We start from the raw sequence: 22,466 nt of genomic DNA, 5'->3' as shown, positions 1-22,466 counted from the left end.
CTGCTGGTTAAAGCCAGCAGTGGGATGCAGGGTGGTCTGCTGCTGGTTAAAGCCAGCAGTGGGATGCAGGGTGGTATGCTGCTGGTTAAAGCCAGCAGTGGGATGCAGGGTGGTCTGCTGCTGGTTAATGCCAGCAGTGGGATGCAGGGTGGTCTGCTACTGGTTAAAGCCAGCATTAGGATGCAGTGTGGTCTGCTGCTAGTTAAAGCCAGCATTAGGATGCAGGGTGGTAAACTTCTGGTTAAAGCCAGCAGTGGGTTACAGGGTGGTCTGCTGCTGGTTAACACAGTGGGATGCAGGGTGGTCTGCTGCTGGTTAAAGCCAGCAGTGGGATGCAGGGCGGTCTGCTGCTGGTTAAAGCCAGCAGTGGGATGCAGGGTGTTCTGCTGCTGGTTAAAGCCAGCAGTGGGATGCAGGGTGGTCTGCTGCCGGTTAAAGCCAGCAGTGGGATGCAGGGTGGTCTGCTGCTGGTTAAAGCCAGCAGTGGGATGCAGGGTGGTCTGCTGCTGGTTAAAGCCAGCAGTCTGTTGCAGGGTGGTCTGCAGCTGGTTAAAGACAGCAGTGGGATGCAGGGAGGTCTGCTGCAGGTTAAAGCCAGCAGTGGGATGCAGGGTGGTCTGCTTCTGGTTAAAGCCAGCAGTGGGATGCAGGGTTGTCTGCTGCTGGTTAAAGCCAGCAGTCTGTTGTTGGGTGGTCTGCAGCTGGTTAAAGACAGCAGTGGGATGCAGGGTGGTCTGCTGCTGGTTAAAGCCAGCAGTTTGATGCAGGGTGGTCTGCTGCTGGTTAAAGCCAGCAGTCTGTTGCAGGGTGGTCTGCAGCTGGTTAAATCCAGCAGTGGGGTGCAGGGTGGTCTGCTGCTGGTTAAAGCCAGCAGTGGGATGCAGGGTGGTATGCTGCTGGTTAAAGCCAGCAGTGGGATGCAGGGTGGTCTGCTGCTGGTTAAAGACAGCAGTGGGATTTAGGGTGGTCTGCTGCTGGTTAAAGCCAGCAGTGGGGTGCAGGGTGATCTACTGCTGGTTAAAGCCAGCAGTGGGGTGCAGGGTGGTCTGCTGCTGGTTAAATCCAGCAGTGGGATGCATTGTGGTCTGCTGCTGGTTAAAGCCAGCAGTGGGTTGCAGGGTGGTCTGCAGCTGGTTAAAGCCAGCAGTGGGATGCAGGGTGGTCTGCTGCTGGTTAAAGCCAGCAGTCTGTTGCAGGGTGGTCTGCAGCTGGTTAAAGACAGCAGTGGGATGCAGGGTGGTCTGCTGCTGGTTAAAGCCAGTAGTTTGATGCAGGGTGGTCTGCTGCTGGATAAAGCCAGCAGTCTGTTGCAGGGTGGTCTGCAGCTGGTTAAAGCCAGCAGTGGGGTGCAGGGTGGTCTGCTGCTGGTCAAATCCAGCAGTGGGATGCAGGGTGGTCTGCTGCTGGTTAAAGACAGCAGTGGGATGCAGGGTGGTCTGCTGCTGGTTAAAGACAGCAGTGGGATGCATTGTGGTCTGCTGCTGGTTAAAGCCAGCAGTGGGTTTCAGAGTGGTCTGCAGCTGGTTAAAGCCAGCAGTCGCGTGCAGGGTGGTCTGCTGCTGGTTAATGCCAGCAGTGTTGTGCAGGGTGGTCTGCTGCTGGTTAAAGCCAGCAGTGGGATGCAGGGTGGTCTGCTGCTGGTTAAAGCCAGCAGTGGGATGAAGGGTGGTCAGCTGCTGGTTAAAGCCAGCAGTGGGATGCAGGGTGGTCTGCTGCTGGTTAAAGCCAGCAGTGGGATGCAGGGTGGTCAGCTGCTGGTTAAAGCCAGCAGTGGGATGCAGGGTGGTATGCTGTTGGCGTATTGAATAACCCCATGCATACATAACGACAATAACTGCTGCATTAGGCAAGTATAAAGACTCAAACATAGCTATGTTATGGTGCCTTAAAAGTGGAAGAGTTTATCAAGGTTTAACCCCGACCCTTGTCTCTAGTAGGAAGTGTATTTTGTGTCCAAGCTTTAGAGAAATGGTGCGTCTCTTTGGTTGCCATGGCTCAATAGAAGAGATGAGAGCAAAGGGGCTGTGTCCTTAAAGGTTTTGGCTTTGATTGGATGGGGCAAGGCCTACAGCAAATATCAAGTGCTCCTCACAACAATCCCTCAGCACCTGTGCCCTGGCAGGGTGTCTCCAAGCATTAAGAAATATATTCTTGAAACATCTGAGGCAAACAACCTCACCAGCAAGTTTTCCCAGCCCTGTCCACAAAATTTTGGCAATTTGTTTATACACCTTTTGCTATTTCAATGAAAGAGTGTGTGTGTGTGTTTGTGTGTGTGTCGTTGTCTGTAGAAGCTGCTTTGACAGACAGTTAGTGGGTTTCAAGGTTAGGAAGAGATATTCCTGTCTTAGAGCTGTGTTCAGGCTGATTCACCCTCCGCCCGGCAACAGCTTGTCTCTGGGCTGATGAAAGTAGCCTGTTTCCCGCCGTCTCCAGAACACCTGTGTCAATGAGACCCCGCGACCCCCTGGCTCGGTCTACTGCAGTCACAACAGGATCGTTTCGCTCAATACTATTATGGCTCCTGACAGAAGTTTCGCTTTGCCGTTTCTGATTTATTCTGACGATTATCCCAAACTCCCGTTCCACCGAAAGACGTAGAGGGAAACCTTCCGTTTCATATTGTGAACTTTGGCCATGAACAACTTTACCTGATATCACCTTTCCTACGGGAACAGCTGAGTCCCTCTGGGAATGTACACAGGAAATGCTGCAGCACCACTGACAACTCCAACAAGCTGCTTGTTACCTTCAGCCTGCTACTCTGTGGCGATGTACACCCTGTCCTGGCCCAAACACCACAAAGCAAGCTAAACAACTATGCCCGAACTGTGGTAAGACCGTAAGGAAGAATTCAAAAGCAGTGGCTTGTGACGTTTGTGATTTGTTTGTTCACATAAAGTGTGGAGCTATCAACCCCTTGTGATATGATGAAGCTGTAAAGCCTCAAAGTAAAAAATGTTATTGTTTGCAATGTTTGCTGTTTAAATGCAGAGCCAAACATTGGGATGCTGGACACAAGCGGGGATGATGAGTCCAATCTAGATGAGATAGTCGATGTATCAGCAGTGGGCACAGAAAATGACATGTTTGACTGTTTCAATCAGAGAGGTCATCATTTTATCCATGTGAACGCACAGAGCCTGCTGCCGAAATTAGAGGAAAGAAAACTCCTTGCTTCCAACAAACGGGCTGCAGTAGTTACTGAGACATGGGTCAATTGAGGACGATGAGGTTGAGCTACCGGGTTATAGAATTCATAGAATTAACCCGAAACCGAAACGGTGGCTGCGTTTTTTGTTTTTACTGGGAATGATGAACATTTTAACCCTCGTTCAGATCTGAAAATGGATGGTCTTGAGGTTGCATGGGTAGATATCCTTCTTCCTTAATGTCGTCCTATACTTGTTGGTGTGTGCTATCGGCCTCCTAAGCAGAATAACATATATGATTTTTCTTGAATCAATTTGCTGCGATCACAATGTATTTGCTAATAGAGAATGTATTCTGCTTGGCAATTTTAATACAAATGTGCAGTTATCACCCCAGAGAAGCACACTAGTAAATGCCTTGTACAACTTTAATCAGATATTTGGACTGAAACAACTGATTGTTGAGCCATCCCGGGTGTGGACTTTGGATTTGATTATTGTATCAGATCAAGATAACGTCTGTCAGTCAGAAGTCTTAAATATTGGTTTTAGTGATCATATGGTAGGTAACCTGTGAAATGAATATGGTGTATTTTTAAGGTTAGGGAGAAGTGCAGGGAATAGTGACACTTTTTAGGATGTCAATATAAATGAATGTATTTATGGTTATTTGTAATTTCATCTTTTAATCATTACGTGTTAGTTCGTTTTACCATCGAGGACCACTTTGGAAATAAGCATTTTAATGAATACTTTCAAGTGATATCCTCTGGGTCCACATTGTGCATTTTGTTGTAAATATCTGCTGCCCGAAATAAATTCAATTCAACAACAGACAGAGATGATCTACTCTGACTTTTGTAACAAACACGTTTCTTTACAATGATGCCATATATCCATCTTTACACTGTCTGCAAGGAACACGTTTCATTTCATCACTATAACTATTCATCTTCTTCGTTTAAAAAAAAAAATAATTCTGCCAACTCTGGCCTCATTTCCCAGTATCCTATTAAAAGGAATGCAATTATTTACGAAAACACGAAGCTGTCTGCAAGAGAAGTTGAATGTGAGGCGTCTGATTAGGAATATAAATAATTTATAGACATTTCTTCTTGGACGGCTTCTCAACTAAGGGGATTACGTGCCAATTAAGATTCCCCCAGATATCTAAGAGGATCTGACTTGATGGAGAATGAGCAGGGAGGAGACGATAGAGAGAAAGGGTATGAGTTAGAGAGCCAGTTCATTACTGTAAATGCAAATGAAAAGGTCCCAGCATATGAAAGATTGTCACTGTCAGCTTTGATAAGTAAAAAGGGGCTTGTGTGTATGCATATATGTGAAGAAGTGTACGTGGAGAAGTGTGCGTGGAGAAGTGTGCGTGGAAAAGTGTGCGTGGAGAAGTGTGCGTGGAGAAGTGTGCGTGGAGAAGTGTGCGTGGAGAAGTGTGCGTGGAGAAGTGTGCGTGGAGAAGTGTACGTGGAGAAGTGTACGTGGAGAAGTGTGCGTGGAGAAGTGTGCGTGGAGAAGTGTGCGTGGAGAAGTGTGCGTGGAGAAGTGTGCGTGGAGAAGTGTGCGTGGAGAAATGTACGTGGAGAAGTGTGCGTGGAGAAGTGTACATGGAGCAGGTTTTCATCAAGGATCACTCTGTACATTGTTCCATTCATCTTTCCCTCGATCCTGACTGGTCTCCTAGTCAATGCCGCTGAAAAACATCTCCACAGCATGATGCTGCCACCACCATGCTTCACTGTAGGGATGGTGCCAGGTTTCTTCCAGAGGTGACGCTTGGCATTCAGCCCAAAGAGTTCTTGGTTTCATCAGACCAGAGAATCTTGTTTCTCATGGTCTGAGAGTCCTTTAGGTGCCTTTTGGCAAACTCCAAGCGGGCTGTCAAATCATGTGCCTTTTACCTTTTACAGAGGAGTAGCTTCTGTCTGGCCACTCTACCATAAAGGCCTGATTGTTGGAGTGCTGCAGAGATGGCTGTCCTTCTTGAAGGTTCTCCCATCTACACAGAGGAACTCTGGAGCTCTGTCAGAGTGACCATTGGGTTCTTGGTCACCTCCCTGACGTAGGCCCTTCTCCCCCGATTGCTCAATTTGGCCACTCAGTTTGGCCACAATTTTTTATGTCAAGCTTCTGTAGTCAACTCTTTTTGTTTTGCTTTGTTGACTGGCTCCTGTATGGTATGATAAATAGGTTCTGCCACATTTTTATTTAGTTCTGAGTGCACTCACAGAAATCAATTTCTCATGCTTTGGTCGGTAGGTTCCTCCTGTGTGTGGGGTTGGTAGATATCCCTCATGCCATTTGCACTGTTTGCTTTGGATATAGAATGTTCACAGCAGCCCTCGACGCCACTCTTCATCCCTTTGCAGTTCACAACCTCTAACCCTGACTGCTTGGTATCCATCCCATAGTAGGCTACTCTGACCTCAGGTCATTGTCAGGGGAAAAAGCTTTCAGGTAAACTACTGTGGCCATTCACTGTCTCACACTGTCTGTTACCATGACACAACATCTGCAATAGTATCCATGGCATAGACCAGGGGTGCAAAGATCCTGCTGGTTTTCGTTTGCCTTTTAGCTGGGAAACCAGGTAAATTCAGTCACCAGCCAATCAGTGGCAATCATTGATCAAGGAACAAGCGAACTCACGATAGCTAGCCGGGCTAGGGAACTGGAAGAGCCTGAATTGTGAAGTGCACCTCTGGCATAGACTGTGTAACTTCGCCCTAATGCTTCCTAGTTGACAGATCGCTGCCGGGGCCAGAGACTGACACCTGAATCAACCCCCAGCTCCATCACTGTACCTCTGCAATGTCAGGGCTGTCAAAGCCAACAACAACGGCTCTCTCCGTGGATCACTGACACCGTCTGTACCCTGACACACACCACCCCATCCTCCAGTGCCACATTTACATTCACGCTCCACATGCCCGCCACATGAAAGAGCATGAGGCCCCAACTAGCTCGGCACTAGCTACAAAGCTCCCGCAGTTCTTTCCTACATTACCCTCCTCCCTTTTTCTCTCTCTCTCTCTGTGCAAACCCATTGGAATAATTTCTTCAAGGGCCATTAAGAGAAAAGTGCCTGGGATAAAAAAAAAATGAATAAACAGGGCGAGGCAGTGGAGCAAAGAGGGTATTAAACGCTCAGATCATTATTGTTAGCACTAATGGGGGGGGGGGGGGGGCGTTGAGAAAGCACAGGGCTAATGAATGAGTGGCTGATGCTAGTTAGACCTTCTCCATTAACAAAGTAGTGTAGCAGTGGTGGCAGGGATGCCTAGGGGGCAAGACATAGGCCCTGCTAAGCCTTCAGGGTACTGCCACAATGGGAGTGGTGTGGGAGGACCAAGATCAACCCTTAGGTTACGACCATAGGTGCCAACAAATGCCATCTTGGAGGGGTCCGTTAAAAGAAATGTGGAGATGGCTGGAAGAGAAGAAGGGGAGGGAGATTATGACTGGATGGCCGTGCTGGTGGTGAGGAGTAGTAACTGAACTAGGATCAGCTACAGACAGCAGAATAACATCCCATAGCAACAATCCAGCCAACAATACAGCTGCACCAATAATGACCAGGGTCAGCTGTAGACAGCTGCTCAATTAGTCAAGAATGGCTATTAAAGCAGCAGAGCTTGACCCGGAACAGCTCCAGTTTCTTCTGCAACGAGTGGGCTGAGATCAGCCCTGGGTGTCACCGTCATGCTCATTGATTGCAACTGGAGGGATGAACACGTTACTATCTCACTGTCCTGTGTGTGTCAAGGCGTGAGTCATGGTGTAAAGAAAAGACCACCCTGCTTTGGAACATTGGTACATCCCCGTTCCCACTTAGATTTCTTTAGATTACTATCCCCAAACTCAACAATCGGTCTGTTCTGCTCGCTCTTGCTCTGTGACTCCTAAACCCAATGAAGGATAATGATGTTAGCCATGTTCAGCTACAATCCCTCCCGCATCCAAATTTGTGGACGGCAGCTTGGACACCCTGTTGATTGGGAAGTCTGGGAATCTTACACCAGAACGTTGTAATTTATGGGGATTGGAGCTAATACCGGGGCGGACAATTCTCACACCTGCTGGTGAAACTTGGATAGGGCGTAACGTCTGGGCGTCTCCATGGGCTTGACGGAACGGCTGGATTCACAAGGAAATTTGACCATCTCAATTTTGCTCTTCCCTGCCTCCTTTTGGATTATGGACAAAGCTAATTTCTCATCTATAATTCATGTCACATCAGACACTGTCTTCATGTCACAACTGCACACACAACATTGAATACAAACAACCCTTTTACCGTAATCGAAGTTGTAACTCAGGTCTGCGTGCAGCTGTTTCAAATGGCCTTTAATCAATTCGCTTCGAGACATTGGTCGTCTGGAAGACCAGGACGTGCGCTCCACTGCTCTAACATGTACTCTGATCCGAATCTTTTTGTCACCAATCACCCAAACGGTGCATCTTGCGCTCCGAGAATACAGAGACATAACACAAGCTGCATGCACAGTGCCTTCAGAAAGTATTCATACCCCTTGACTTATTTCACATTTTGATGTTACAGCCTGAATTCAGAATTTATTAAATATATTTTTTTTTGACACAATATATATTCTAAACACAATGCCCCACAATGACTTAGTGAAAACATGTTTTTGGAAATATCTCATTTACATAAGTATTCACACCCCTGAGACAATACATTATAAAACATTTTTTTGCAGCGAGTCTCTAAGAGCTTTGCACACCTGGATTGTGAAATATTTGCACATTATTCATAAAAAAATTATTAAAGCTTTGTCAAGTTGGTATTTGATTGATTTAAGTCAAAACTGTAACTGGGCCACTCAGGAACATTCAATGTCATCTTGGTAAGCAACCTTGTGTTTTAGGTTATTGTCCTGCTGAAAAGTGAACTTGTGTCCCAGTGTCTGTCGGAAAGCAGACTGAACCAGGTCTCCACTAGGATTTTGCCTGTCCTTAGCTCTATTTAGATTATTTTTATCATAAACTCCCTAGTCCTTGCCGATGACAAGCATGCCCATAACATGATGCAGCCACCACCATGCTTGATAATATGAAGCGTGGTACTGAGTGATGTGTTGTTGCATTTGTCCCAAACATAACGCTTTGTATTCAGCACATAGTTAATTTCTTTGCCATTTTTTGGCAGTTTTACTTTAGTGCCTTATTGCAAACAGAAGGCATGTTTTGGAATATTTTGTATCTTTACAGGCTTCCTGTACAGTATTGCGGAGTAACTACAATTTTGTTGATCCATCCTCAGGCTTTCCTAATACAGCCATTAAACTCTGTAACTGTTTTAACTTCTTGAATCTACTTGAGACGCACATGTCCCAAGTAGGCACCTGGAAATGCAAATGCGCTACGCTAAATGCTAAATGTACTCGTTAAAACTCAAACCTTGATCAAAATTCACAAGCAGGGTATTAAATTAAAGCTACACTCGTTGTGAACCTAGCCAGCAAGTCAGATTTTTAAAATGCTTTTCGGCGAAAGCATCAGAAGCTATTATCTGATAGCATGCACCCCCCAAAATGCCAGCTCGACACGTAAACAACAGATTTTGCGATAGACGGCGCTACCCAAAACGCAGAAATAAAATATAAAACATTCATTACCTTAGACGAGCTTCTTTCTTGGCACTCCTATATGCCCCATAAACATCACTATTGGGTCTTTTTTTCGTTTAAATCGGTCCATATATACCCAAAATAGCTTTGTATAGAAGTAGTGTCATTCAGAAAAATTCATCGTTTTTAAACGCTGCGTAATTTTTTAAAATTAAAAAAGTCGACGATAAACTTTCACAAAACACTTCGAAATCCTTTTGTAATCCAACTTTAGGTATTAGTAAACGTTTATAATCTATCAAAACGATTACAGGGCGATGTCTCTTCAATAGGTCCTCACTTGAAAAACAATGCAATCTGATCTCTCCTTAAACTGCATCCGGGTGAAGACTGGAGAACTTGGGGTCAGACGGATGGATTTTCCAACAATTAATTCGATTGAAAATTAGTACAATGGCGCCATCGTGCGGAATTTGTAGACGGTGCAGGCAAATTCCCATTAAATTCTGTTCTCCTTTAACAACTGGTGGAAGTGACTTATGGAAATTATTTTTTGCTTTCAGAGAGCAGTTTTTCTTGCGTTTTTCAATGAAACACACGCTCTGTTATAGTCACAGCCGTGATTTAACCAGTTTTATAAACTTCAGAGTGTTTTCTATCCACACATACTAATCATATGCATATACTATATTCCTGGCATGAGTAGCAGGACGCTGAAAAGTTGCGCGATTTTTAACAGAATTTTCAAAAAAGGGGGGGGTAGATTTAAGAGGTTTTAAAGTCTCCATTGGCCTCATGTTGAAATCCCTGAGCGGTTTCCTTCCTCTCCGGCAACAGAGTTAGAAAGGACGCCTTTATCATTGTAGTGAGTGGGTATATTGATACACCATCCAAAGTGTAATTAATAATTAATATCTCACCATGATCAAAGGGATTTTCAGTGTCTGTTTTTTATTTTATTTACCCATCTACCAAAAGGTAAGCTTCTTTGCAAGGCATTCTTTTTCATAAATTTTTTTAATTATAGTGAGTCCATGCAACTTATTATGTGACTTGTTAAGCACAATTTTACTCCTGAACTTATTTAGGCTTGCCATAACAAAGGGATTGAATACTTATTGACTCAAGACATTCAGCTTTTCATTTTAAATGAATTAGTAGACATTTTGAAAACATAATTCCACTTTGGCATTATGGGGTATTGTGTGTAGGCCAGTGACAAAACATCTACATTTAATCCATTTAAATTTGGGCTGTAACACAACAAAAGGGTGTCAATACTTTGTGAAGTCACTGTACCTATTCTTGATTGTCCCATTAGCATGTTAAATATGGGGTCAGTCCAACTCCTTTGGCTCCTTTAATGGAGTCATTTCAAAGCTCTCTGGCAGCGATGTTAACCTTTTGCAATATCAGCATTAAAAATTGATCAGAGATGAGGTTTGATGTGAACTGAGGATTTTATTTGGGTCGTGTTGGCTCGACAGTGAGTGGATCAGAAGAGCAACGGCTCAGTGGCGCCCTCTACCGAATGGACTCCACATGGTTTAGGTACTGTAGATCACTGCAGGAAGATCATTTGATTGCCCCTTTCCGTACCACGTCTAAGAGAGAGGGGGAGAGGGAGAAAGAGAGAGATAGAGAGGTTGTTTTTCTTTTTCCCAGTCCATCACTCAGCCTTGATGTGCAATGGAAGAGGGCTCAAGCAGACCTCTGGGCTGAAGTAACCTACTTGGCTACAGTGTCATGTTGCTCGCGAGGGCAGAGCTGACAGAGACCTGGGTGACCCTGTGTTCTCTGAGGGGTTACCTCCAGACTGCAGGACCAGAGCAGATCCCCACCACGTCTGTGTGTGTGAGTGTATGTCAGAGAGAGAGACTGAAATAAATGCACAGTGTGTGTTTGGGAGAGAGAAATGTGTCTGGTTCGTGTTTGTTTGTAGGTGTGGCACAATGAGATGGTTTGCTCATGCCTTTTCTGTATTACTGCAGCTACTTTATGCATCAGTGTGCGTGTGTCTACGCATGTCTGCATGTGTGTGCTCATTCATTCATGTCTATGCTGTGTGTGTGTGTGTGTGAGGTATTGATCGGGGGAAAGAGAGTGAGTGAAAGAACATAAATATTTGATATACGCCGCCTTACATCTGTGTTGCTCGGATGATCACTTGCTATTGTGTTGGTGTAAGTAGATATTGACGTATGGGGGTGTTTCAAAACAAGGCGGGACCGCCCCACGATTTTGACCTCATAAGTGTCTTAACAGAAATGTAAATAGTTATTTTAAAAAGCACATCAAATTACAGGCTATGGATTTAAGTGCAAATTTGTTCTCCTCAGATCAGTCGCCAGACCTGCGGAATATTCAGTTGTCTGTTATTTATCATGGGGGAAAGGGGAACAAACACGTGGCACGATGTCATGAGCGAGGCAAACAAAAATCAACAGTTTGAATATGTTTTTAATTGAATATGGGCTTATTCATGTGAAGTGTATAGGCGGGGTTCTACAAAGGCACATTGCCAGCAGATTAGCATTTGATTCCCCCTTGGTTTATTAATTCACGTCATTAAATGTTAGTTTTTTTGTGTGTCAGAAACCTTTCAATTGACTTTGACTTGAATGGGAGTTTCTTTCTCATTCGGATTAAACGATGGTGTTCACATCTTTGACACCAATCCCTCTAGTTTTATTATTTCTTTCACTGTTGCTGCCCTCCACCCCAACAGGACTCAAGTATTCCCTGAAGCTTTTATTTTCCCTCATCTTTCCCCTTCTCCCTCCCCTCTTTGTTAGAGACAGACCCTCTCTTTCACTCCCCCTCTCCTCGCCACGCTGTCTTTTCGTCAGAGCTGAGGCAGGCAGGGAGAAGCACTGCTCCGAATAGTGACGGTGATCAAGAGACGACACACTCAGCCGCTGTTGTAAAATGCAAGAGGTGGACCAAGTGTCAGGCGCCACCTTTCATCTCTCACTCTATCGCTCTCCCGCTCTGCTCTGGTTGTCTCTATCTGCAGCCCGCTGCCTGGCTTCTCTCTCTCTCGCTCGTTGGCTGGGGCTTGGCTGGCCGAGCAGCGAAGTGTATTGACACAGTGGACTACCTGCTGCCTGGGGACTGTGTGCGCTGTGAGTACTCTATGAATACGCGGAGCTCCAAGTTGTTGTTTTGGCTGCCAGTGAATGGCCCTGTCCCTCAGAGGAACAACTTGAAGGTGAGCGTCAGGAACCGGGAGTAGCTTCTGGAAGAGGAACAGACAGGAGGAATGGATTCTTGAGAAAAGACCGAGATTGAGCAAAATGTGTGAATAAGCGACAGTTTTTCAGAAAAGGAAAAAACCAAGTGACACTCTCGGACAGAGGGAAGTAACAAGAGCACCCCCCCCCCCCATTTTATTTTGGGATGAATATGCCATTGTGTGGACATAAGGAAAGATAGAGAAACACAGTCTTCAGTGATTCTGTTAATGTCTTAACAGTATTTTTCTCTCTTTTTCTTTGTGTTTATTTTTCTCCAGTTAGTGTCGGCTGTGGCTTGTCACTTCTGTATTGCCGGTCTCTGGTGGAACAGCGCTAAGGAGAAGGCGACTTGCGCTAAGGGAAAGAGAAGGGGCACGTAAATAGTTTCCCTCCCAACTTCCCGCCACTCTCTACATTTGTTTCTGACCTGCTTTCTCTGGACCCCAGGGGTGGCCCCCAAATGCGAGTGGCAAGGGAGCCATATTGTTTTGAAACAAGGAAAGGGTGTAGTGGAAAATAATATCCCCCTTCACACTCCTGGGAGCATATGGTTTAGCGAGTGGTGGCCAGCTGCTTACTAGCCACCCGCTAATTACGCTAGCGCGACAACAGGGGCAGCTCTGTGCTCGGAGGAGACAGTCGTGTTACTGCTGGCTTTATTTTGGTGCTGACTGGAGCTATACGGAACAATAAGCTTGCGGGCACAAAGAACACAAAGAAGCAGTTGTTCTTGTTTTACTTGTAGCATTTTGTAAGGAAAAGAAAAGGAGGCTGCTAATGAATGTCTTTACAGCTTCAGAGCTCCCGGAGCTCTAGCCCCAAGGCTCCCAGTTTATCAGCCACAGGAGGCTGAAGGAAGATGCTCCCCGCCAAGTCACCAGGGGCTACTCTTGACGAATGCTGTGGCAGCGCAGTGGTGCCTGGTTCATTTTGTCTTGAGGGCTGCCGGGAGACCAGTGGGAAGTGTAATTGTTGACCAAGGCGGTGAAGAGATCAAGGAGGCTCCTTACTGTGGAATTACTTTACTTTAATTACTTTAACTTTCAGGTGCACATAGGTGTGGTTGGTTCACACATACACTTCCATACTGTATATTTACTCACTCCCCACACATACAATCTGTTGTGGTCCCCTTCCAATGCTTGGATTAAAATGGAGGTAGTGTGGGCAGGTGGGGGGCTGTAGGAGCGGAGGCCCAGACCCGTCTGTCCTCTTCCCACAAATGGATGTTATTAGTTTCCAAAATTAGTTGCCTGGAAACCTCTAAAAGCTTCTGGCCGTGTCTTTCTGAAAGCAACTGCAACTCCCTCCCCACGGTGGAACACAGCTTGAGTCAGAGCTGAATCTACCAGCCATTACCCAGCCTATCATTCTCTCCTCCTCTTGCCTCGTTTCGCGTGTCATCTTTATTCTGTGGTTCTTCATCTCCCACCCCGTTACCCGTACCTCCCCGTTGGGGACGGACTCTGGAAGTGGAGTATGACCAGCTGCCATTACCCCACGCCGCCCCCGGAGCGGGACCGGATGTACCAACACAAGGTGTCCCTGGTGGTGCGCTACTTTATGATCCCCTGTAACATATGTCTCATCCTGCTGGCCACCTCCACGCTGGGCTTCGCCGTGCTGCTCTTCCTCAACAACTGTACGTCCACCAATACTACTACTACTACTACACACACACACACACACACACACACACACACACACACACACACACACACACACACACACACACACACACACACACACACACACACACACACACACACACACACACACACACACCCTGTTACAACGTACTCCCTTGGTCTCTCTGTAGCCAGCATGTGTCTGTGTGTCTTGGTCAATAGTGTGAAGGCTTTACGTCAGTGCATTTGCTTGCCAGATGTATAAGTATACTTGGGGGAATGCTGAATGAGTATGCAAGCATGGCTTTTGGTAAAGTAATGGGTCAGTAGGATGTCGCTTATTTGACATAGACTGTACAACACCATAGAGTGTTTGAAGTCTCTACCTCAAGATATGAAAGACTGGTCCACTTGACCTCTGCCGGCGTAGGCTGAGGCTGAATGAAGTGTGTGTGTGGGGGGATCTCTCAGCTGCTAAAAGTCAGCTTTCCTTCAACGCACAGCCCAAGCAGCCTTCCTTTTGAGTCCTTTCTCTCCCCCAAAGCCTTTGGCATTTACTTTGAACTGTGGGATAAAGTAGCCAGATGAAATGACTTTGGACGAGAGAGAAAGCTCTTGGCATGGACAATGTCCCCACTTGGAGTGGTTATCGGCCTAAATTGAAAATGGTCTGATGGTGAATTAGCTTCTTTCTGTGCTTTGCCTGGTGGCTGGTATATGAGCAGCAACATTACCATTAAGCGACACTAGAGTGACCTTTTAGAGAGCGAGTGTGTTCGCGGATGACATATTGTCTGTAAGTTGTATAATGGGGACTATTTGTCTTCGAAGTTACACTTAACACTTAATTGGTTTGTGTTTTACCTGAATTACAGTTTTCAGGAAAGTCTTCAAAGCTTTATATCAATGAGTGTTAATTGGCTCTGTGCAACGGGATTAAAATAGGAACACCCCAGTATCACTGGAGTCCCAATTTGTTTCCTGACACCCACATAGGTGTTCCATCACAGTACCTGACGTATGCATTTTCAGCACTGCTTTATTCAGTGTCATGTGCATTAGACATTCCAGGCTATTTTTGAATACTAGAATCCTGTGTCAGATGTGTTGTTTGAGCAGAAGGTTCAAGATGAATCAACACCCAGTCAAATACAGTTTAACGCTGAAGGCGTTTAAAACTGTCTGGAGTATAATTAAAATAGAATAATGCATTAGATCTTGATTAAAGGGGCAGTTCAGTTAAGTAATTTCCTGTTCTTTGGTTGATATTTCCATACTATGAGGTCCAAATAACACTCTGAAATTGTGAAAGAGCTGTTTGTAAAAAATGCCCGGAGTTTCAACCTGTTCAGGTGTGATGGAGTTTTTGGCACAGATCATGACATCACAATCTGATCTGAATTTTCTAACCAATGAACATTCATTGTTTATTTACATATGTATCCTTCTACTTTTAAATGGGTATGCGGAGTCCAGACGATCCTATACGTCAATCAAGGCTGTGTATGTAAATATGTAATCATTTGTATCGACACCCACACAATCAGACGGAGCATTTCAATGGCACAAGGAGGCTTAGGGAAAGAAATTAAAAATAATATATTTTGAGTTATTTTCATGAAATAAATACACACAATTCAATTTCAGTTCAGAAAGTACTGCAAATTCCATTTCAAAATGTTTCTCAGTGAAGACAATTGGAATTGGAATTTCAGTGTAAATCCTGAATTGACTGGAGTTGAAATAGAAATGACCCCAACCCTGGTACTATTTGACTATAACAGTACATAACACATGCATTATTGCAGCAGGACCATGTATAAGGGATAAGACAATTAGCTAACTCACCGATTTGGAAAGAAAAACCCTACATGGGGGTGGGATGTGATCCAATCATTTTTGCTGTGTAGAGGTTGTCCTCTTCAATGGATATTTCATTCATCATATGCCTATTTGAGGTATTTCTTTCAAATGTATTCGTGAAAAGGGTTGCTAGGATAATAATGAAATACCAATTATTATTGTTCATTTTGGTGAGCTCTATTGGACCTCTCATCACTCAGATGCTCCATTAAAACCTGTTCGATAAACCCAAGCCAGAGGAGTATCATCTCTGCTCTTTTTTGGAGCAACTCAATTACTGTGGCTCACCCCATGGGAAAGTCCTTCAGTCTTTCCTTAACTAAAAAACCCTCCCTCTCTCTCTTTTATCTCCTCCAGACAAACCTGTTCACTTCACACCAGCCCAGCCTCCTGACGGTAAGTCCTCTGGGAATTCTCTCACTAACATTACCCTACCTTCACCGGCTGATCACATCGTTTTGGCTCCCCTACCAATAATGACTTCACTTCTCTCTGGCTTTAAAGCGAGCTTCTTCACCTCTCTGAAGGCTGATGCTTTCAGTTTGGACCACCACCACCGTAGCATGGGAGACACGTCGCCGCTTCTGGTCTTTGATAACTTAATGTGTCTCTTACCTGCCAGACTAGAGTGTTTCCAGCCTCATGACTCAGTAATACTAGTAGTTCTTCCCTCTTCCCCATTCAGAACCTCACTCCTCTCCTCCCGTTAGCTGTTGCCAAATGTAGGCCAGGGACACACGGAGGTTCCAGTTGTTCCACTACGCCCAGTCCTGATATACGCCTCGCTTTCCGGCCTAATTCCACAGATGGGAATCTCTATGCAGGGCTATTGTTTCAGTTGTTTGCTGGGCGTGCTACGAGAGCCATTAATTTATTGGCAAATGGCGGATTTCCACACTCTTTAATTGGAGGGAAACAGCTGGTTTCTAGCTCCGTCATGAATATTTAGGGTGGCAGGTAGCCTAGCAGTTAATTGCATTGGGCCAGTAACCAAAAGGTCGCTGGTTCAAGTCCCCGAGCCGACTAGGTGATAAATCTGCCTGTGCCATTGAGCAAGGCACTTAACCATAATTGCTCCTGTTAGTTGCTCTGGATAACTGATGTAAATGCAACAAGCTCGTGAAACACTGTTTGGTACAGACCAGTGGACTCCTGGTAGTGCTGAGATGTGTAGCTTTACACACAGTGTAGGGGCTACAAAGCCAAAGGTTGGCTCATGATCCAAGCCTCTATCTACAGAAGCTGTGAATAAAAGCACTGCTGGGGGCTAGACAAATCTGTCCAATAATTGCTCAATCACTAGCTTCAGACATTGGCCATCGGCAAAAGCTGTTTGTGAGAAAGGGAGCTGTTGTGTTAAAATGTATCACTTTATAGCGGCTTTAGACAACAGATATGATTGTCTCGCTGAGCCATGACAATTACTTTTGTCGGTGTGAAATAGTGTCCGCGGTATACGGCTGCTGAGTAATTGAGCTTGATTGAAGCGTTTCTCAACTTCGCCTCACCTTAATACCTGTTGAGAGGAGAGAGATGTCTCCGGTTTTCCCTCCATCAAAAGTGAGATGCTCCAAAGGTCCAGTCACGCAGCATCATGAACCGCCGCAGATATTTGTTTACTTTTTAATGACACACGAGATTGCTTCGACAAGTGATTTCGTGTCACCGAGCCAAGTTAAGTATGTGCGGGTGAGAAACTGAGGGCAGTCAAGTGAGGCAATGCATCTTTCCCCCTCCCTCTGCATTTTCCCTCAGAAAACGGTGGCTCTTATCGATCGCCGCCGCGCTCATATGGAAGTTTTGGCTTGTCTGAAGGGCGCAGTTTGTTTCTGCTCTAGTCAAGCGTTTAAAAGGCTCTGCTGCCAGCCTTAATTACATTTCCAATAGTTGTGTAGGCTCTCAGTCAGCGGCAAAGGATTGTTTTTATGGAAACATAAAGGAGCAGCAGTAGCCGTCTGCGGTCTTCAGTTGGCTCTGAGGGACACAGTGTCTGTGGGTCATTTAGATTCTGGTGAGAATAGTGGGCCAATTAGAGATGGCCCTAATACACTAGCCACTCTCACATTACTTGCTGAATGTTGTCCTGTGGGGACATGGTGGTAGATGCTCCAGATCCAAGGCTTGTATGTAGCTCCACCATTAGTCAAATATGTTCAACAGAAGGGGGCCATTCCACTGAACTTGTCCTCAGTTCCAAGGTCACACTCCCACATACTTAATTAACCAAAATCAGAGAGAAGATATTAAAGAATTTCTTCGTCTCTGAACTTGTGCAGACGATTTCTCCTAGTTAGTGAGGAGAGGAGAGATGGAGAGGTGTTTTTCTACTGGTAGATCAGAACTAGAAAGCCTATAGAAGGCCACTGAGGTTCTGCTGTCTTTGCCTCGCATGTCGAGAGCAGTTGCACAGTATTTGTGGAGCCCACCACCTACAGTTAGACAGCAGAACCTACCCAATAAATGAGTGCTCATCACCAGTCGAAAAGTGAGTCACAAAGCACCCTTTAATTAGTCTCTCTCTGCTGCAGCCCAAAGCGCTCGGTACACAATAATTAGTGCCTGTCGTCTCCAGATAATAACAGGACAGTTGTGACCCAGCCACAGAGAGCCTCAATCTATTGCTCGACGTAGAACAACACGGGTTGGACTTTGGGGAAGGGTCTATTGCATAGAGCTGCGGTTAGCTAGCCAATGTTGTCAGTGTCATGTTTATAATGAGAGAAGTTTGCATATTGTATACACACACTTCTCTGGCTCTCTGCCTTGGTCTTTGCTATTTTTTCCTATTAAACGTATTGTAAGGTTCCTATTTGACAGTCCGATTGCTATAATGGCATATTATATGGTGTTAATATGATTATGATTTTACTATTATATTTGATATTATGGCTTTCAAGCCAGTGACTCAAGAAGCAAGAAGAGCACCAGTTGGTCCTGGCATTTGTCTTGCCACCTCTTGTCAGTGAACTCTCAAGTGAAGTGATGACCAACAGGTGACAGAGAGGTCTACTCTCCCTCAAAAAAAAAATGTATCTGGACGAAATTGGGCCACAAAGACAAAAACAAGAAAACCAAATGGGAAACCTGAGCTACCTACAGTCAGGATTCATCTAGCTAGCTGTCCCCCACACACCTCTCCTGGCAGTAATGAATACACCAGCTGTGAATCCTTCAATTTGGCGTTTGTCACTGAGAGTGTCCCCTGGAGGATACTCTACCAGCAGACATGGGTGTTTGAGTTGAAAAGTGATTTGATCGAGGACTGAGAGGGTTTCTGCAATGAAGGTGATTGTAGGATTACTTACCCTCATCCCAGAACACTTCTGCCTCTCAAAAGATGTGACAAAACTTCCTCTGTAGCAGTTTTGAAAGATCCCCATCTCCTCCCCTCTGTCCACAAACGCCACTTTGAAAAAAAAAGCAGTTGAAGCTTTCCCTGTGTTCTTGACAGTACGCCTCACTCAGAGAGGCATTGAGGCAGAATTCATGATTACAGTTGCCTATTTTTACTTAAATCTTCTTGTCAAAGATTTATCACAAAGAGGCCACACATCAACCTCATCTTTTTTGGGGGTGGGATACTGCGGATGGGGTCATATCAAGATATCAAAGGACTATAAACGCTCCTCTATACCCCAGATTATAATTTTGTTCAGTGAGAAACGAGATTGGCTTGTCATTCCTAGCCCTCGACGAGAAGCATCAGCGTGTTTCTTGCCTTGACGTTATCAGGGCAAAGTTTGTTGCCCTCCAAAAGTATACAGACGCATCCACCCAAAACTGTACTCTCTGTACCTCTCTCCCCCGGAAAGTCTGTCGCTCTTCTGTACTTCTGTGGAGTCAGCAGACGCTTGCATAAGCATCTTTCCGTATACACAGCAGAGCTCGACTGGAAGCGATTTTCGGCAACCAGGAGGAACAAATCAGGCGAGTTTTGACATCTCCCCCCGTCATCAGCCATCAGACTCTCTGACAAGGCTCCCACTCAGCCTCACTGAGCAGAGGTGTGATGCGCCACCGAGTATTGATTTGCGCTCTGAGAAAGGAGAGACAGAAATATATGTGGGTCAAAAGGAACATGCCTAGACTGGCAGGGATTCACCCCGCTGAGCCGATTTGTTCCTGATTCCTTGGCCAACAGTAATTGTTGATACTGGCAGCGGGGGCATTTTGACATGCCCAGACATGTCGGCCCGATCAAGCTTGCCTTGCCCTCGCGAAACCCCCACAAACAGCCAGTGTATGAAGGTGTTGTAGCATGTCAGAGAGTGGGTAGATCAACTCCTGACGATGATGGGGTTGGATTTCTGGACAACAGACATCTAGCCTATCCCTGTCATACCTGAAGTCTGAAATACAATCAGGTTCATAATTGTTGGCTTGATAAAGATTAGCAAAAAATACTGATATTTTCAAAGAAATGGGAAAACTGTATTATTTTATCCTTATTTTTATTTATTTATTTATTTCACCTTTATTTAACCAGGTAGGCAAGTTGAGAACAAGTTCTCATTTACAATTGCGACCTGGCCAAGATAAAGCAAAGCAGTTCGACACATACAACAACACAGAGTTACACATGGAGTAAAACAAACATACAGTCAATAGTACAGTAGAAAAATAAGTATATATACAATGTGAGCAAATGAGGTGAGATAAGGGTAAAAAGGGATAAAAAAAATATAGGGATAAAAAAAAGGCCATGGTGGCAAAGTAAATACAATATAGCAAGTAAAACACTGGAATGGTAGATTTGCAGTGGAAGAATGTGCAAAGTAGAGATAGAAATAATGGGGTGCAAAGGAGCAAAATACATAAATAAATACAGTAGGGGAAGAGGGAGTTGTTTGGGCTAAATTATAGATGGGCTATGTACAGGTGCAGTAATCTGTGAGCTGCTCTGACAGCTGGTGCTTAAAGCTAGTGAGGGAGATAAGTGTTTCCAGTTTCAGAGATTTCTGTAGTTCGTTCCAGTCATTGGCAGCAGAGAACTGGAAGGAGAGGCGGCCAAAGGAAGAATTGGTTTTGGGGGTGACCAGAGAGATATACCTGCTAGAGCGCGAGCTACAGGTGGGTGCTGCTGTGGTGACCAGTGAGCTGAGATAAGGGGAGACTTTACCTAGCAGTGTCTTGTAGATGAGCTGAAGCCAGTGGGTCTGGCGACGAGTAGTAAGCGAGGGCCAGCCAACGAGAGTGTACAGGTCACAGTGGTGGGTAGTATATGGCGCTTTGGTGCCAAAACGGATGGCACTGTGATAGACTGCATCCAATTTATCGAGTAGGGTATTGCAGGCTATTTTGTAAATTACATTGCCTAAGTCGAGGATCGGTAGGATGGTCAGTTTTACCAGGGTATGTTTGGCAGCATGAGAGAAGGATGCTTTGTTGTGAAATAGGAAGCCAATTCTAGATTTAACTTTGGATTGGAGATGTTTGATGTGAGTCTGGAAGGAGAGTTTACAGTCTAACCAGACACCTAGGTATTTGTAGTTGTCCACATATTCTAAGTCACTTATACAGAGAAAGAGATTTTCAGTGGTATAAAGGACTACTTAGGTAGTGTTTTCGGTCTGTACTTTACTATTTATATGTTTGGCTACTTTTACTCCATACATTTTCCCTGACACTCAAAGTACTCGTTACATTTTAACAGGAAAATGGTCCAATTCACACACTTATCAAGAGAACATCCCTGGTGATCCCTACTGCCTGAGTGTTGGAGTGTTCCCCTGGCTATCCGTCATTTAAAAAAATAAAATACAATTATGCTGTCTGGTTTGCTTAATATAAGGAACTTGAAATTATTTATACTTTTACTTTTGATACTTAAGTATATTTAAAACCAAGTACTTTGACTTTTACTCAAGTAGTATTTTACTGGGTGACTTTCACTTTTACTTTTACTTTTACATTTTCTATGAATGTATCTTTACTTTTACTTAGTATGACAATTGAGTACTTTTTCCACTACTGGAGATTTTGTTGAACAAGTAATAAAAAAAAGATGTGGGTCAAAATGATTAGCACCCCTATTTTCAATACGATAGCACCCTCCCCTTCCAAGGATAACTAACTGAGCCTTTTTCTAAAATGGTGCATGAGTTAGAGAACAGTGGGAGGGTTCTTAGCCCATTCATCCATACAGAACCTTTCAATGTTCTTGATATCCTTCATATGCACTTATGGACTGCCCTCTTCAATTAAAACCACAGATTTTCAATAGGGTCCAGAGGCTGAGATGGCCATTGCAAAATGTAGATTTTGAGGTCAATTAGTGTTACGACTTCTGCCGAAGTCGTTGCCTCTCCTTGTTCGGGCGGTGCTCATCGGTCGACATCACCGGTCTTCTAGCCGTCATTGATCCCTTTTTCATTTTCCATTGGTTTTGGCTTGTCTTCCCACACACCTGTTTTCAATCCCATTCATTACCTGTTGTGTATTTAACCCTCTGTTTCCCCTCATTTCTTTGTCAGAGATTGTTTATTGTCAGCGTTGTGTTTGTTGTATAGGTCCTCGTACCCATGTTTGTTAATATTCTGTTCTTATTAGTGTTATGGAGCATGTTAACGTGGACATTCATTAAAAGACTCCGTTTGACTCTCCTGCGCCGGACTTCCCTGCCACCTATACACACGACTCTGACAATTAGGTTGGGGCTATTGTTTTGCTGGAAGATCCACTTGCGGCCAAGTGTCAGCCTCCTGGCAGAGGAAACCAGGTTTTGGCAAAAAAGTCCTGGTAGCCTACTTGGTAATGTTCATGGTTCAATTAACCTTAACAAGGGCCCCAGGACCAGTGGAAGCAAAATAGCCCCATAACATGAAAGATCCCCCACCCTATTTCAGGTATGAATGGAGTACCTAATTTTCTGCATATGTTGTTCAATGCCAAACCCACCACTGGTGTGCATGGCTAAACAGCTCTATTTCAGGTCATCTGACCACAGCCCCGGTTCCAATCCAAGTGCCAGTGCCGTTTATC

General features: G+C 44.8%; 1 protein-coding gene across 10 annotated transcripts in view; it reads left to right on the top strand.

Annotated features, from left to right (window-relative positions):
• Positions 1 to 22,466, top strand: part of LOC110491868 (agrin) — a 519,837-nt gene that overhangs the window by 174,901 nt on the left and 322,470 nt on the right. For 7 of the 10 annotated variants that reach the window (XM_036946758.1, XM_036946756.1, XM_036946757.1 and 4 more), the window contains exon 3: positions 15,843 to 15,881. In XM_036946758.1, coding sequence (XP_036802653.1) covers positions 15,843 to 15,881 — 39 coding nt within the window. Of the gene's footprint in view, positions 1 to 11,618; positions 13,637 to 15,842; positions 15,882 to 22,466 lie in introns of those variants that run through there. The other 3 variants (XM_036946762.1, XM_036946765.1, XM_036946764.1) reach the window with 3 other exon arrangements.

The sequence above is a fragment of the Oncorhynchus mykiss genome, chromosome 16 (assembly GCF_013265735.2).
Source record: "Oncorhynchus mykiss isolate Arlee chromosome 16, USDA_OmykA_1.1, whole genome shotgun sequence".
In the NCBI taxonomy this organism is placed as follows: Eukaryota; Metazoa; Chordata; class Actinopteri; order Salmoniformes; family Salmonidae; genus Oncorhynchus; species Oncorhynchus mykiss.
This window is presented reverse-complemented; position numbering and strand designations above follow the sequence as displayed.